Source organism: Zingiber officinale, chromosome 2B (assembly GCF_018446385.1).
Source record: "Zingiber officinale cultivar Zhangliang chromosome 2B, Zo_v1.1, whole genome shotgun sequence".
NCBI lineage: Eukaryota > Viridiplantae > Streptophyta > Magnoliopsida > Zingiberales > Zingiberaceae > Zingiber > Zingiber officinale.
In genome coordinates this window covers 105,701,348-105,718,833 of record NC_055989.1, presented here as the reverse complement: position 1 = coordinate 105,718,833, position 17,486 = coordinate 105,701,348, and the positions used below count along the sequence as shown (strand labels likewise).

Genomic DNA, 17,486 nt, shown 5'->3' with positions numbered 1-17,486 from the left:
GGTGAAATGAAAATTTCCGCCGAAAGTTTACCCTCCTCAAAGGAGAGAACATTTGGGTATGTATGCAATAATGCAAGTTTGAGGGCATGTGCTGAAAAAAGAAGCGCACAAAAAACAATTCCCCCTCCACCTTCTCGATTGGATGGCCCCACCAACAAATACGAGATTCTAAAAACTATAAAAAATTAAAACAAATTTCGTTTTCCGCAAAAAATAAAAAATAAAATATTAATTTTCCCATAATAAAAGCAAGACACTCGAGCCCCGACACTCCATCGTCGTTGTCCTTCCCTTAGCTCGACCCAAAGCTATGGCGCCTGCGCGGCCCGGCCACCGCCGCCGCCACCAAATCCTCTTCTTCTTCCTCCTCCTTGCCGTCGAGCCGCTCGCTGCGTTGGCGCAGAAAGAGACGGAGGCTGACGCCCTGCTTGAAATCAAAGCGGCCGTCTCCGACCCCTCCCTTGTGCTCTCCGCCTGGAACTCCTCCTCCGGCGACGGACATTGTTCGTGGCCAGGAGTCACCTGTGACCCTCTCCAGGCCTTCGTCGAGTCCCTCGATCTGACTGGACTCAACCTCTCAGGCGTGCTCTCACCCGCCGTCGGACGCCTCGGCCACCTCCTCAATCTCTCCGCCGCCTCGAACTCATTCTCCGGCCCCATCCCTTCCGAGCTCTCTCGCCTGGTAAGCCTCCGCCATCTCAATCTCTCCAACAATATTTTCAATGGAACCTTCCCGTCCTCCCTTGCCCGCCTCAAGAACCTCGTCGTCCTCGACCTCTACAACAATAACCTCACCGGCCCCCTCCCGACGGAAGTATCCGAGCTTCCCAACCTCCGCCACCTCCATCTAGGAGGCAACTTCTTCACCGGCATCATCCCGCCGGAGTTTGGTCGTTGGGAGTTCCTCGAGTATCTAGCCGTTTCCGGCAACGAACTCGTGGGATCCCTGCCGCGGGAAATCGGTAATCTCACCCGTCTCCGGCAGCTCTACGTTGGTTATTTCAACAGCTTTGAGGGCGGCATCCCGCCGGAGATTGGTGGGCTATCGTCGCTCGTTCGTCTCGACATGGCCAACTGCGGCCTGACAGGGGAAATCCCACCGGAGCTCGGGAACCTCCGGAACCTTGACACGCTGTTCCTCCAGGTGAACGGCCTCTCGAACAATCTTCCCCCGGAGATCGGCCGCCTAGGCAGCCTCAAGTCGATGGATCTCTCCAACAATGCCCTCTCCGGCGAGATCCCATCTACCTTCGCGGAGCTCCGCAATCTGACCCTGCTCAATCTGTTCCGCAACAAACTCCATGGGTCGATCCCGGACTTCCTCGGCGACCTGCCGGCTCTGGAGGTGCTCCAGCTATGGGAGAACAACTTCACCGGCAATATTCCCCGACGGCTTGGGCAGAGTGGGCGTCTGCAGATCCTCGACATATCATCGAACAAGCTTACCGGAACGCTACCGCCGGACCTCTGTTCGGAGAACCGCCTACAAACCCTAATCGCCCTCGGCAACTTCCTTTTCGGCCCCATTCCAGAGACCCTCAGCACGTGCAAATCACTAGCCAGGATTCGAATGGGGGAGAACTACCTCAACGGATCCATCCCCGATGTCCTGTTCAGTTTGCCGAAACTCTCACAAATCGAGCTCCAGGACAATATCCTCACCGGTGGGTTCCCGGACACCGGCGCCGCTGCCATCTCGCCGGACCTAGGGCAGATTAACCTCTCCAACAACAGGCTTTCGGGGTCTCTTCCGCCGTCCATAGGAAACTTCTCCGGCCTCCAGAAGCTCCTCTTGAACCAGAACCAGTTTTCTGGCCGCATCCCTCCGGAGATTGGGTTGTTGCAGGAACTCTCCAAGGTGGACTTCAGCGGCAACCGCTTCTCCGGCCAGATGGAGCCGGAAATAAGCCACTGCAAGCTCTTAACTTTCGTCGACCTCAGCCGCAACGAGCTCTCCGGGGAGATTCCACCGGAGATTTCCGGAATGCGAATCTTGAACTACCTCAATTTATCGAGAAACCATCTCGAGGGGAGTATTCCTCAGTCGATCGGCACGATGCAGAGCCTCACGGCGGTCGATTTCTCTTACAACAATCTCTCTGGTCCAGTCCCTTCCGCCGGGCAGTTCAGTTACTTCAATGCGAGCTCATTTGTGGGGAATCCAGATCTCTGCGGTCCTTACCTTGTCTCCTGTAGCCCCACCATTAACGGCGGCAACTCCAGTCATCCAAAGGGGCCGCTTCCAGCCTCCTTCAAGATGCTCCTGGTCATCGCTCTCCTCGTCTGTTCCATCGTCTTCTCCATCGCCGCCATTATCAAGGCCTGGTCTCTAAAGAAAGCTAGCGAGGCCCGGATGTGGCGTCTCACCGCCTTCCAGCGCCTCGATTTCACCTGTGACGACGTCCTCGACTGTCTCAAGGAGGAGAACATCATCGGCAAAGGTGGCGCTGGGATCGTGTTCAAGGGCATAATGCCCAATGGCGAGCAGGTGGCGGTGAAGCGGCTCCCGGCAATGACCCGTGGGTCGCCGCACGACCACGGATTCTCGGCGGAGATTCAAACGCTCGGCCGGATTCGTCACCGCCACATCGTGAGGCTGCTCGGCTTCTGTTCCAATCACGAGACCAATCTGCTGGTGTACGAGTACATGCCCAATGGGAGCCTCGGCGAGGTCCTCCACGGGACCAAGGGCGGCCACCTGCTCTGGGACACCCGGTACAAGATCGCCGTCGATGCGGCGAAGGGACTCTGCTATCTCCATCACGACTGCTCGCCGCTCATCCTCCACCGCGACGTCAAGTCCAACAACATTCTCCTCGACTCCAACTTCGAAGCCCACGTGGCGGACTTCGGCCTCGCGAAGTTCTTGCAGGATTCCGGCACCTCCGAGTACATGTCGGCCATCGCCGGCTCCTACGGCTACATTGCTCCAGGTAATTTCTACAATCAATGGTATTCTCATCGACGACAATCAGCAGCTAGAAAAGGTTCGATTTTGGTTTCTTTTTTCAACCATGGTTGTGTGCTCTGTTTTCCGATTCCTATTCTGTCGTCACTGTGCCAAAAGCCTTCGAACCAAGTACACCTACGGCAGGCCTTTTCTTGCATCACTTTTTGTCTCAAATCAACTTTGGGAAGCAGAGAACTCCAGTCCTTGTTCCAGAACTAAAGTAGCACTTCATTCATCATCGAATTCAAAATTTTCCAAATTGTTTCCACAGAGTACGCATACACGTTGAAGGTGGACGAGAAGAGCGACGTGTACAGCTTCGGGGTGGTGCTTCTGGAGCTGGTGACCGGCCGGAGGCCGGTGGGGGAGTTCGGCGACGGAGTGGACATCGTGCAGTGGGTTCGGAAAATGACGGGCTCCATCAAGGAGGCAGTGCTGAAGGTTACAGATCCTCGGATCCCTGCGGTTCCTCTGGACGAGATCATGCACGTCTTCTACGTCGCCATGCTCTGCGTCGAAGAGCAGAGCGTGGAACGGCCGACCATGAGGGAGGTGGTTCAAATCCTAATGGATCTTCCGAGACCGGGAGCTGCACCGGCGATCAAGGACGAAGAATCACGGAGCTCGCCGCCGCCGGATCTCCTGAGCATTTGAAGTGCAGCTGTGGTTAAGTAAAATTTTGCGCCGTGGTTGCGCCATGAGCCTTCCCGTGGGTTCCTTCCTTTCCTGTACAGCTCTTGTAAGTTGTGGTGATGGTTGGTGGTTGTTTAAGGTGGAGTTCCTTTTGGCTCTTAATGCTGCTGGTAGTCCAGCTAATTAATTCTCTACTTGTGTAAGTTGTGGAATTTTATCAGGTAAAAGAAATGGTAAAGCCGTAAAGGTAGTTTGTTTCTGCGTCCGGTGAAGGAAAGCTGGAGATTTTAATTACTTGCCTGGAAGAGCGTGAGTGAGGACTTGTGTTGGCCTTGGTGGGTGGCGAAATGATGAGGTTTTGTTTGACCAGGGATTTGAGGCATGAAGAAAAAAATTGAGCGAAAATAAAAAGAGTTTTTTTTAAAAAAAAGAAGTTAGGTATAATCTCTCGGTCCAAAAGATGGATTATTTGATATCATAGATAATTTAGGCATCAGAGTGCTTTTATTTTTTAAATCAGTGATTTATTTTTATCAAAAAGCATCTCATCTTATTATCTGCTATTCAGTACACTGTTTATAATTTTTTCACCAAAGTTTTTTTTAACCATTATAAAATCGTAATTATTATAAATATAATAATATACTTAATTTATTAAAAATATTCATATTATAAGAGTTATAAATTTGTAACGGTTATCATACGAATTTAATTATATTTGATACGGTAAATAAGATATGGCCTCTAAAGTTGGATCTAAGTTAAAAAGATTGGTTGATGTGGAGGCTAAAGATAAAGAGGATCGAACACTTGGGGCTAACAAGGTCACACGGTACAGTTGAGTAGTCCAGTCAATTGGACAAATATTTTGGTCATATATCGAGTCCTACCAGCCCGATGAAATCCTGGGTTGGTTTGATCGGGTTCCCTGTCCGAGCAGACCTTACGTCGACCGCACTCTCTAGCCGAATGGATAACTAGTCATCAAGAGGTCAAGTCCTTAAGATGTTTAATGTTCTTTGGCCAACTGGACTCCAGGTTCGATTCGGTCACCCTAGAGCTGGTCAGATCTATGGGGCCCAATTTTCTATTTCCTTTGGGCTTGATTCTCTGTCTGAGTGGACCTTATCCCGACCATACTCCCTGGTCAGGCGGATACCTAGTCTTTAAGAGGCCAAGTCCTCAAAATGTCCAATGCTCTTTGGCCAGCCGGACTCCAAGTCTGAGCCGATCAACCCTAGAGCTAATCAGATCTATGTGGTCCAATTTCTCACTTCCCCTAGGCCAGACTCCGTATCTAAGCGGACCTTATGTCAACCGAACTCACTGGTCAAGCGGATACCTAGTCTTCAAGAGGCCAAGTCCTTAAGATGTCCAATACTCTTTGGTCGATCGGACTCCATGTCTGAGTCGATCGGATCTACAGGGCTTAGATCCCCACTTCCCCTAAGCATGACTCCCTATCCAAGCAGACCTTATGTCGACTGGAGACCTTATGCCGACCGGACTCCCCTAGTCGGGGCGAGAGCAACCCTACCAACTAGGACAAAGCCTTTCGAGCAATGTTATTTTATATGTAGAGGGTCCCATCATGACTGGACATTAATGGTCATTTGTCATTATTGATAATCGTCATTGTTAATGTACAAAACATTGAAGCAAGGAAAGAGGAGAAGACAACAGAAGTAATTACAAAGGAAAATAGTCCGTTATGTATTTAATACAGTCTCATTAAATTTAAATAAGTCAAAACAAAGAAGATTCTGGTTGCAATTAATGTAGTGTCATTAAATAAGGGATGATGGAAGATCAATAAAAAAGGTATAAAAAGATATGTCAAGTGCAAAGGAGGCGAGTTAAGATAACATCTCTAGATTTCTCTCTACTTTAATTTCTCTTCCTACCATTTCTATTGACTTGAGTGTCGGAGTGAGAACACTGGGGGAATCCCTGGTACCCTTCTAACCCTCCGGATTTGTTTTTGTTCATCTTCAAGATCTGAGGGTGTGGTCAATGTGCTTGCCAACTCACAACGAGTTGTCTTCGAGAGCTTGACATAGGATCAAATTGGCATTGTCTATGAGAACTTACATACCTAAATTGAGACACTTAGATGAATGACACCGGAAGAACCCCAGCCATCACCCTTAAGTAAGAAAACTTGGATCAAATTGTGGCTGTTGTGGTAAAAGGTGTGCTTGAACAACAACAAGTGCAATAGGTGACTTCTCACGGTCCTTCTTCAATAGGGTTCCTCGCATCCTGTCGACAGTAGCATAGCCAACCGGTATACCTCAAAACTCGATGAGAAATCCCACTGGAACTTAAGCTTGTGAGTTACATTCTGAATCCTTTCCGGGAAGCACACCTCCCTATGGCCCCAGAGTACCATTTCCTAGTCGAATGGGCGGTCAAGATCGTTCTCCCTTCTATATGAACATTCTGGAAGATCCGTTGCCTCACCATTATCGCCCGTCAATAATTGGAGAATATAGCGGCACCATTGACCCATAAGATCATGTATGCAAATTTGAAAATATTACTATGCTACATCAATATTTTGATGGCGTAAAATGCTGAGTATTTTTGACCACCCAATTAGACTCAGCTCAAATGTGGTTCGTCGACTCGTTGCGATTTTTATTGGTTCATTTGCCGACTTCAAAATTGTATTTTTGCATCATTTCGACAGCAACCGGAGGTATCATAAAACACCATTGAACTTATTCGCTCTCAAGCAGAAGCCTAAGGAAACATTAAAGGACTACATTCAACGCTTCAATCGGGTAGCTCAAGATGTGCCTTCAGAGCATTTTAGCAAGGTTTAGTAGAAGGAGATTTTTTTAGATCCTTGGTGAGGAAACCATCAATTAGCTTTGATGCCCTGCTAGGTGTAGCTCCCATGCGGCTGATAAGAGGGGAATTGTCCTGAAAAAATAAATATACCCTTCTCAAAACTTATAACTTTGATTAAGACAAACACTTACTAAAATAAACTAAAATGTATAAAAGAAGTACGAGACAAAAAGATTTACTTGATTTACAAGCATGACGGTTGCTAATCTAAGACAAATGAAGCTCAACTAATAAACTCCTTCGACACAAGTTAGAGGCGGAGAAGCCTCGAACAGAACGTTGAACGCATAGATAAATGAAGAACAGAGTGAAAGAATTCGAATACAGAAAGTGTTGTTCATCAACAACTGTGACCAGGGTTCTATTTATAGCTTGCTAGTAGAATTTGACCGTTTGTTGTTGTGGCATAATCCAGGTGCCCGGACCCTCTCCAGGCGCCCCCAACGTGGCAAAACTCTATCTCCACGCAATGGCTAAGTGATAAAGTTTTATCCACTTCTAGGCGCCCAGACCATTGCTGACATGGACCCAAAGATCCACTGCTTCGAGGCATCCTTTCGATAACAAAGTGGTCTAGGCACTCGAACCATCTTGTCCGGGTGCCCGAATGGTCTAGGCGCTTGAATGGTCCGAGCGCTTGGATCGGTCAACCTTGTGCTGACCGTCCAATGTCTTCTCTAGTCACATGGGCGATCTTGGCCATCCGAGCTTATCTTCCAGCCTTCTCCTCGAACAATCTTCCGCTCCGGCTTCTCGTCCCTCAGCAACACCACACGCTCCCTTCTCACCCGCCAGCGTACTCTTCTGCAGCACCTCGTCCCTCGGACACACTGAGCCCGTTGACTCTTTCCTGTGTCATCCTTTTCACTAGCTGTGTCTTCACTCGACTTCTTGTTCTCCAAATTTCCTGCACACTTAGACACAAGGATCAAATACAACATGACCTAACTTGACTTGGTTGATCACACCAAAATTACTACGGGATACTTACAATCTTCTCCTTTTTGATGTGAGCAACTCAAGTTAAGTTAGGAAAAAATAAAATAAAAAATAGTAAAATAACAGGTCAATAATTTGTAATTAATAAATATATTATGTATGTAATACAAAAAAATATATCTCCCTCTAAACTTAATATATAATTCTCTCTCTTTAATCACATTAAAAATAGGGGTATTCTTTGAAAATAAATTTGAAATAAATTCTCAGGGATACAAAAACAGTGACTAATATTCAAAAAAATTATGAAGTTTATATTTTGAAAATCTGAATTTTTATGATTTATAAACCAGTTTTGGAAGAAATAATTTTAAAATTACTTTAACCATTAAAAAATTCTGAAACTTTTTGTAATAGTTAAACAAATAAATTCAAAATAGTAATAAAATTTTCATGAATAAAATAAATTAATATAAGTAGTAATAAACTATTTTCTATACAAAGATTATATTTAAAAAAAATGCTTAACAAGTAGATTTTGAGCTCAAACATTCTTGCTTCTTTTTCTCAATATGTAAAATAGGAGTTATATATTTATAAAAATTAAATGATCAAAGATTGATTTTTGAGAATTTTTAATATTAAAAATTAATATTGTTTAACAAAATTCATAGAAAATTTAATAACGATTAATTTTTTTTTAAAATACTTTATTTGATAGAGAATATTTTATCAAAGAAAAATAAAATTTTTAAAAATAACTTTACAAAATAATTTTAAATTTAAAGATATGATTTTTATTGTAAAATTCATTAAAAAAATTTATATATTGGTCAAAAAAATTTAAAATTTTTCTTACAGATAGATAATAAAATCATTTTCCAAAAAACAATTAAGATTTAATTAATTGCAAAGCATACAAAGCAATTTATATGAAAATTTTGACAAATTTAAATATGTAAAAAAAATAGTAAAGCAAATTAAAATTAAAACATGTATAAAGATTTTAATCTAAGCATAATTTTAGAACCCAATATATGTTCCTTCCTAATGGATTAATCAGATACTTTCTAATAATAAATTTTCATGATAATTTTTTAATTTGACCCTTATGATATCTAAAATATTAATTTAGTTCTTAAAAATTTCTAATTTGTTGAACATGTGAACATGCATCATCGTTATTTAATTTTTCTAATTATTCTATTAACTTTTTAATTTCAATTTTTAAATTATTAAAATCTTCCCCGTTTGCATGCATTTGATAATGTTAACTTTAACTTTACATTTTCTTTTTCTAATTTAAACATATTTCTAGTAAGCATTTTAATAAATTGGCATGATTGTTCAGAAGATAAAGTGCGTACTTCACTTACCTTGTACTCTGATGCTCCTTATATGCTTTCTTCTGATGACACTCCCCCTTCGTCGATGTTTTTTTTCTAATGACGCTCCCCCTTCGTCAATGTTTTCTTCTGATGAAGCTCCCCTTCGTCGATGCTTTCTTCTGATGATGCTCCCCTTCGTTGATGCTCATCTCTGATATCTTTCTTCATCCCTCTGATGGTTTGCCACTAGTGCTAGTCCGGCATAGGCTTCAATCTCGGACTCGGAGGACAATGATTCATCCTACTTAGCTTTTAAGTTCTCGTGTTTCATTCATCTTGGTCCTTTGTCTTTTTCTTTTTCCTTCCTTTTTAGTTTAGGGCAGTCATCTTTGATGCATCATTCTTCTTGGCAGTTGTAGCATTGAACCTTCATTTTACTTCGAAGGTGTTTCTTTGCCTGTGACTTGCAAAATTTATTAGTTTTAATAAATTTACCAAGGTTTATTACCATTAGTGCTACTTCATTTTCGTCGATGGAAGTTTCAGAATCTGGTTCGTCCATTTTTACCTTTAAGGTAATGTTCTGATTTGTCTCCTTCTTTAGTTCTGCACATCTATATTCATGAATTTCAAAGGTAGTAAATAATTCTTCTAGATTACTTACCTCAAAGTCCCTAGAGATGTAGCATGCATCTACTAAGGTTGACCATTCTGGTGTTCTTGGAAAAGCGTTAAGCGCATACCTTCACGAATTTCAGTTAGTTGCCTTTTCTCCAAGATTTGTGAGTTCAGTGATTAGTTCCTTTAGCTTGGTGTACAGTTGAGAGACTGTTTCACCTTCCTTAAGTCAGAGATTTCTCAATTGGTTCCGAAGTAGATATTTTCTTACGAGCTTGGCTTTGGAGGATCCTTCATGAAGCTATAGAATTTTTCCCAGAGATCTTTTGTAGAATTATAAATTCTGATCCTATTAACCTCTTGTGATGACAGCGCACTCAGCAGAAGGAATTCTACTTTTCCGTTGGCCACAAATTCAGCTTGTTCCTTCTTTGCCCAACTGCCCTCTTTCTTTAGATCGTCGTTGTTATCGGTAGGTACTGCAAAACTATTTTTCAAAATTAGAAAAATATTGAAATCTATTTTGAAGTATACCTCTATTTTCTTCTTTCAGTGGACGAATTCTCCCTCGAACTTAGGTGGATAGATACTTGTTTCGGCCATCATCTTCTGTGTTTTGATCGGTAGTTAGTCTTTTTGAAGTGGTTGAACTCTGATACCAATTGTAGGTCCCATGCAACTGGCAAGAGGGGGTGAATTACCTTGAAAATAATAAGTATATATTTCTCGAAACTTACAGCTTTAATTAAGATAAAAATGCATAAAAGAAGTATGAGACAAAAAGATTTACTTTGTTTGAAATTGGGAAGGTTGCTAATCTAAGACAAATAAAGCTCAACTAATCAACTCCTTCTTCGACATCGACACAAGTCAGAGGCGGAGAAGGCTCGTACAGAATGTTGAACGCACAGATAAACGAAGAACAAAATGAATTTGAATACAAAAAGTGTTGTTTATCAACCATTGTAACCAGGACTTTATTTATAGTCTATTAGTCGAATCTGACCATTTACTGACGTGGCACAATCCGGGCACCCGGACCCTCTCTGGGAGCTCCTAGCATGGGAAAACTCTATCTCCAAGTAACGGTTATGCAATGGCCAAGTGATAAAATTTTATCCACTTCCGAATGCCCGGACCGTTGCTGACGTGGACCTAAAGTTGATCCACAGCGTCAAGGCGCCCTTTCGACACCAAAGTAGTCTTGGCGCCCGGACCAACTGGCCCGGGTGCTCAGATTGGTCAGCCTTGTGTTGACCGTCCGACCTTGTGCCGACTCTCCGACACCATCTCCAGTTGCTTGGGTGATCTCGGCCATCCAAAATTAGGCTCATTCGAACCCACCTTCCGGCCTTCTACTTGAGCAATCTTCCTCTTCGGCTTCTTGTCCCTTAGAAATACCACGTGCTTCCTTCTCGTCCGTCGGTGTACTCTTCCGCAGCACCTCGTCCCTCGGACACACCGAGGCCGTCGATTCTTTCCCGTGTCATCCTTCTCGCTAGCTGCGGCTTTCGCTCGACATCTTGTGCTCCTAAGTTCCTGCACACTTAGACACAAGGATCAAACACAATAGGACCTAACTTGACTTGGTTAATCACACTAAAACTACTACGGGGTACTTACACTAGGTCGGTTAGTTAAGTATGTTAACGTGGTAGAGGTTCAATTTGCTCCGAAGAAAGATCTGGGGGGGGCTTCAAATGCTCCCCTCCCCTATTCAGAACGGAAGGTGTAAGTACCTCGTGGTAGTTTTGATATGGTCAACCAAGTTAAGTTAGGTCCTGTGTATTTTATCCTTGTGTTTAAGTGTGCAAGAGCTCAGGAACACAAGAAGTCGAGCGGAAGGCGTAGCTAGCGAGAAAGATGACACGAAAAAAGGAGTCGACAGGTTTGGTGCATCCGAGGGATGAGATGCTGCGAAAGTGTACACCGGTGGATGAGAAGAACGCGCGCGACGTCCAAAGGACCAGAAGCCAAGGAGAAAGCCTACTCGAGCAGAAGGGCGACGTTAGTTTTAGGTGAGCTCAACTCCGAGTAGTCAGAGTATCACCCAAGAAGAGATCAGCGTATGAAAGTTGATCTGCATTCTACCTTATGGAAGGTGCCTTCAATGAACAATGCAAAGCGCCTTCTAGCCTATGAAAGATGCCTTCGTTAGCCGTTAGCCGTTAGCCGTTAGCCGTTAGCCGAGGATAAAGTTTTATCCTTGGCAGATAAACTCTATCCGATAGAAGGCGTACTACACCTTTTTGAAGGCGCCTTTAAACTGCGGATAACATTTACCAGAGACTATAAAAAGACTCCTGGACCTAGGAAATTTACAACAACTCTTATATTCATTTCCTAGCACATTTCTGAGCATTTAACTAGTGTAAGAGGTTTCTCCGCCTACATGAAAGAGATTTTTTTAATGCTTTATTTTGTCTTAGATTAACAACCACATAAGTTGTAACCAAGTAATTTCTTAACGACTTTTATTTTATTAAGTTGTTCAATTCTGTTTAAGTTAATTGTGCAACTAATTCGAGTTGAAAGATTAAGAAGGGTTTAGCTTTATTTTTGACAGGCAATTCACCCCCTCTTGACAGTCTCGCTGCACCAATAAGTGATATCAGAGCCCAACCGATTTAGAAGAGCTAACCATCAACTAAAGTACAAAGACGATGGTCAGGCCCAACATCTATCCACCTAAGTTTGAGGGAGAGTTCGCGATATGGAAGAAACGAATTGGGGTATTTTTAAAACTGATTTTAAATTATTATTAATAATTAAATATGATTTTGTAGCCCCCAAAGACCAACAAATAGTTGAAATGGAGGAATACTAGTGGACCAAAAAAGAACAAGCTGACTTCGTAGTGAACGGATGAGTCGAGTTTCACCTGCTGAGCGTTCTTCAAACCCAAGAAGTCAGTCGAATAGGAACCTACGAATCAATAAAAGATATTTGGGAGAAGTTCCTGGAGCTATATGAAGGAATGCCCAAAGCAAAGCTCGCGAGATGGGACCTGCTCCGGAACCAAATCAGTAACCTTCGGATGGAAGAAGGTGAATCAGTTGCTCATCTACACGGAAGAATCAAGGAGCTAATCATCGGATTAACAAACCTTGGAGAAACGATAACTAATCGGGACGAGCAAAGGTATGCTTTAAATGTGTTCCCGAGAATACCATAATGGACATCAATAGTAGATTCCTATTATATCTCCAAGGACCTCGAAGTAAGTACACTAAAAAACTTTTTTTTTTCTTTTGAATTACACTAGTCTCAATGTGCAGGACAAAGAAAGGAACCAAGTCAGAACCTAGCATTATAAGCCCAGAAGAGCGGATCAGATTCAGACTCATCGATTGACGAAGACGAAGCAGTCTTCATGGTAAGAAAATTATCTAAGTTTTTTAAATCTAATAAATTTAAAAAGTCGCAGGCAAGAAATTTGTTCCGGGAAAATGGAAGGTAAGGTGCTACAATTGTCAAGAAAAAGGACATATCAAGGATGACCGTTAAAAACTGAAGAACAAGGAGAAAAACAAAAGGCTAAGCAAATCGAAGCACAAAAATCTAAAGGCAACATGAGACGAGTCATCATCAGAGTTCGATCTGGAGGAGTATGCCGGACTAGCACTCATAGCGAGTCACCAAGAAGAAAGTATAAATGAAGGGAAAACTACATCTGAGAAAAGCAGCAACGAAGGGGGAGTATCCAACTTCGAACATGATATGATAAGCGAGGTATGTCTTCTGCCCCTGATCAACTTTACTCAGGAATAACTTTAATGACTAGATCTTTATGTAAACTAAAATCTAAAAATAATAATTTAAAGAAGGAAAATGTGGATTTTAAAAGAAAATTAGCTAATGCATGCCCACTAGAATTATTTGATAAACTCAAAAATGAGAATAATAAATTAAAAGAACAAATAGAATTCTTAAAAAATGACTATGCATGTTCAACTTTGAAAGATGTACGAAATTTAAATTTTAAAAATTACAAATGACTAAACTGGTATATCAGAAATCATAGGGGTCAAATTAAAAAAATCTTTAAAAATTTTGTTCTACCAAATTTTTTTATTAATCTAGTATGAAATAAATATATATTGGATTCTCAAATCATATCTAGTATAATTTAAAGTTAATCTCAAAAATATTTTAAATTTTAATATATTTTATTTTTCACCGTGTTTAAACAAATTATTTAAATGCCTACTTTTTGTATTTTGAGTTGAAAATTTCTTCTATTTTATATGATGATTTAATCTACAAACATAAAATTTATGAAGTTTTCTTTTTTGTTAAAATATTTTATATATTTTTTTTAACAAAAATGGTATTTTGAAAACTAAAAATACTCTTTAGACTTAATTTTGAAAAAAAAATATATCTTTATGTGATAAAACACAATGTTTTCTATCATAATAAAATTTTTTTAATATTTTTTTAAATTTTATATGAATTATTACGAATTATTTTTTAAAAAAGTTAATTTTTAATATTAAAAATTTAGAAAAATAGATACTTGGGAGCTTTAATTTTTCTAGTATTTGACAATCTTCTTTTCATATCTCAAAAATTTTAGAAGAATTTTCAGAGTTCAAAAAATATTTTTAAGATTTATCTTCACAAAATTAGTTGTTCTGATAAAATAATTCAATTCCGCTCGTTAAACTAATTCTTTTATCTATGAAAATTTTTCTACAGATATATCACTCTTTTTAAATTTAACACAAATTTTCAAGATTTTTCAAAATAGATGACTAATTTCTAAATTATTTTTGTCAAAATATAGAAGATTAATTAGTAAAAATAGAATATTTTTGAAAATGATTTCTAAAAAATATTAACTTACTGATAATTCTTATTTTGTACTCCTAAAAAAATATTTCGAATTTTCTAATTGTTTACTTTATTTTTTTCAAATTTTTTTGAGTTGATAAAGGGAGAGAAATATGTATAAATTAAGGGGAGTAGTAAGATATTTATCTTTGTACGAATTTTACAATTTTATTGACTTGCCTAATTCATTGCAATATTTTATTCTAATTACAATATTACTTAATTCATATATCATGTTATTACTTTTTGTTTAACCATAATTTTAATCTGGGTTGATGCACATAAAAAAGAAGGGAGATTGTAAGTACCCCGTGGTAGTTTTGATATGGTCAACCAAGTTAAGTTAGGTCCTGTGTATTTGATCTTTGTGTTTAAGTGTGCAGGAGCTTAGGAACACAAGAAGTCAAGCAAAAGACGTAGCTAACGAGAAATATGACACTGAAAAAGAAGCCAATAGGCTTAATGCATCCGAGCGATGATATGCTGTGGAAGAGTACATCGGTGGATGAGAAGGATGTGAGCGACATCTGAGGGATGAGAAGCCGGAGAGGAAGTCTGCTCGAGAAGAAGGACGGAGTTGGATTCGGATGAGTTCAATTCCGGGTAGCCGAAGCATCACCTAAGAAGAAATCAATGTATGGGAGCTTATCTGCATTCTACCTTATCAAAGGTACCTTCCAGCCTATAGAAGGGGCTTTCGTTAGCCATTAATCGAGGATAAAGTTTTATTCTCGATGGATAAACTCTATCCGATGGAAGACGCCTTGGACCTCTTTGAAAGCACCTTCAAACTGCGGATAACATTTCCCAGAGACTATAAAATGTCCTCTGGACCTAGAAAATTAATAACAACTCTTGTATTCACTTTCTAGCACATTTCTGAACATTTAAAGAGTGTAAGAGGCTTCTTCGCCTACAAAAGGAGATTTTTTTTAGTGCTTTCTTTACCTTGGATTAACAACTATCTAGGTTGTAACCAAGTTATTTCTTAGTCTCTTTTATTTTATTAAGTTTTTTAATTTTGTTTAATTTAACTGTGCTACTAATTCAAGTTGAAAGATTGAGAAGGGTTTAACTTTATTTTTGATAAGCAAGTCACCCCCCTTTTGTCGGCTTCCCGGCACTAACAAACGGCACCTCCACTAACCTTGCAAAGCAAATCACAAGTGACTTACCACTCACCTAGGGACCATAAGGGGGGAAAAATAATCCAGTCGGTAGAAGAAGATGCTCGGGCAAATTAGGGCTCTCACCGATAGCTCCCCAATAAAAAGGAACAATTCCGCATTTATCACAAATCAAGAAGTCATGCGATTGAAAAATGCTATGATTTTCCCAACTATGCACAAAGGACTACAGACTAGGAGGCATTTAAATTAAAGCATTATCCCAAGCTATATTATACTTCCTGATCAGATCGTCACGATAGAGAAGTCAACAAATCTAATAGGCAAGATCAGACGCCCCCCAAGCGACCAGAGTTAATACCTCCCAGAGAGCACAACCAAGATAAGGACAAGGAGAAAGTCAGGAGTTGACCCAAAGGAACTATAAATATAATTTCTGGAAGACACACTGAAGGAGATTCTAACCGAGCTCAGAAAATACATGTCCATCGGTTGAAGAATTACTACATGGTGACCAGCCAGGAGTGGAAGGTCGGTCTGTCTATAAGCTTCGGCTGGGAAGACCTAGAAAACATTGAAACCCCCATGAGGATGCCTTGGTAATTTATGCCATAATTGCTAATTATAATGTGAAATAAGTTTTTATAGATACTAGCAGCTCGATTAATATTATTTTCAAGATATCTCTCGATCAAATGCAAATTGAAGAAGTAGAATTGTGTCTAATGGCTACCCTATTATTTGGTTTTATGGGTCATCAGCTATAGTCGTTCGGTCGAAACCCACTGATCGACCTATAGACCTCATATTACAACTATTTCAGGTCCTGTAGATTTCTAAAATTATAAAGAATTCAAATATGCTCTCCATTACTATTTTCAACATTACTAGTGGTTGTTCAAAGGTTTTGAAAAAAAAAACAATTTTTTTTAAATTTTTTTTGTCAAGCCTCTTATGGAAGATCAGGCCCACGTTGGGCCTAATATTTTCCTATATCAGGCCCAACAAAAAGAAAAAAAAAAGAAAAAGGAAAATTTAATTTTTTTTAAAACCTTTAGGCCACCCCTAGGAAAGTAAAAAATAGTAATGGAGAGTATATATGGACTCCATGTAATTTTAGAAATTTATAGGATCTAAAATGATTGTAATTTGCAGCCTCTAGATCTATTAGTGGATTTTGATCTAAATTCATTAATCAACTTAGAGACTTTATATTGTAACCATTTTAGGTTCTATGAATTTTTAAAATTATGAGTTTAAATATGTTCTCTATTATAATTTTTAGCTTTCCTATTGATGGTCCACAAGTTTTAAAAAAGTTAATTTGAATTGAATATAATTCAATAGGTGAGAGAAAAGAAGAAAGAGATTTGCTTTTCACAAGTAGAGAGATGGTATACAAACATAATTGCCAAGAGGGATAGAATGAGAATATTAGATATATTAGGGTATCTTTGATATTTTTCAAAGTATGATGTACTTTTTGATCAATTTAAAAAGTTAAATGCTTCTTTTGATAATTATCATCCTCCTTGTATGCTCTCTCCCATGTCTTTTCATCTACTCCATTAATCCATTAATTTTTTTTTTCATTCTCTTTCTTTCCAAGAAAAATTGATAACTTACAAGACACACCCAAATTTTGAATTGCCCAAAAAAGCTTAGCGAACTTTAAAATTTCCCAACGCACTTGGTTTCCATCTTATCCTTTTTATTTTCCATTTTACCCCTATGACAAAAATAATTTTTTTTTATCTTCTGCATAAAATAATCTTGTCTCATCTGTTTCCTCTTAAACTACATTAATTTGTTTTCTCCCTATTATACATACAATAACCACTATAATATTAATTTTTAAACATTAACATCATAGTTTAATCACACCAATAGTATGGTATGATATTGTTTTCTACAAATTAGCACCATGATAATATTGGTGTGTTAAAATATTATATTAGTTTTTTAAAAAAAATAATAAATAAGCACATATTTAGACTCCATAGTATAAAAATTCATAGGAGTTAGAATGGATATGATCAGAATTATCTAGGTTCATCAATAAGTTTTAACCGAATTTATTGATAGACCTAAGCGATTTAGATTTTTGAAAAGTTGACATATAATGGAAGGGGATAATACCATGAAGATATTTAAAATGTCCATTTCAAGTTTTATTACTGATTGGAACCCGTAATAATC

The 17,486-nt window shown here is 39.8% G+C and overlaps 1 protein-coding gene across 1 annotated transcript; it reads left to right on the top strand.

Moving 5' to 3' along the window:
* Positions 1–275: 275 nt before the first annotated feature.
* On the top strand, positions 276–3,842 carry LOC122046660 (leucine-rich repeat receptor-like serine/threonine-protein kinase BAM1). The gene is made up of 2 exons (XM_042607444.1): positions 276–2,933; positions 3,222–3,842. The coding sequence occupies exons 1-2, from the start codon at positions 311–313 to the stop codon at positions 3,602–3,604; spliced, it is 3,006 nt and encodes a 1,001-aa protein (XP_042463378.1). The 5' UTR covers positions 276–310; the 3' UTR covers positions 3,605–3,842.
* Positions 3,843–17,486: the final 13,644 nt, after the last annotated feature.

Coding starts and splice junctions, on each gene's coding strand:
- LOC122046660 (XM_042607444.1), top strand. CDS start 311: ATGGCGCCTGCGCGGCCCGGCCACCGCCGCCGCCACCAAATCCTCTTC. Junction 2,934..3,221: donor CTACGGCTACATTGCTCCAG/GTAATTTCTACA, acceptor TTGTTTCCACAG/AGTACGCATACACGTTGAAG.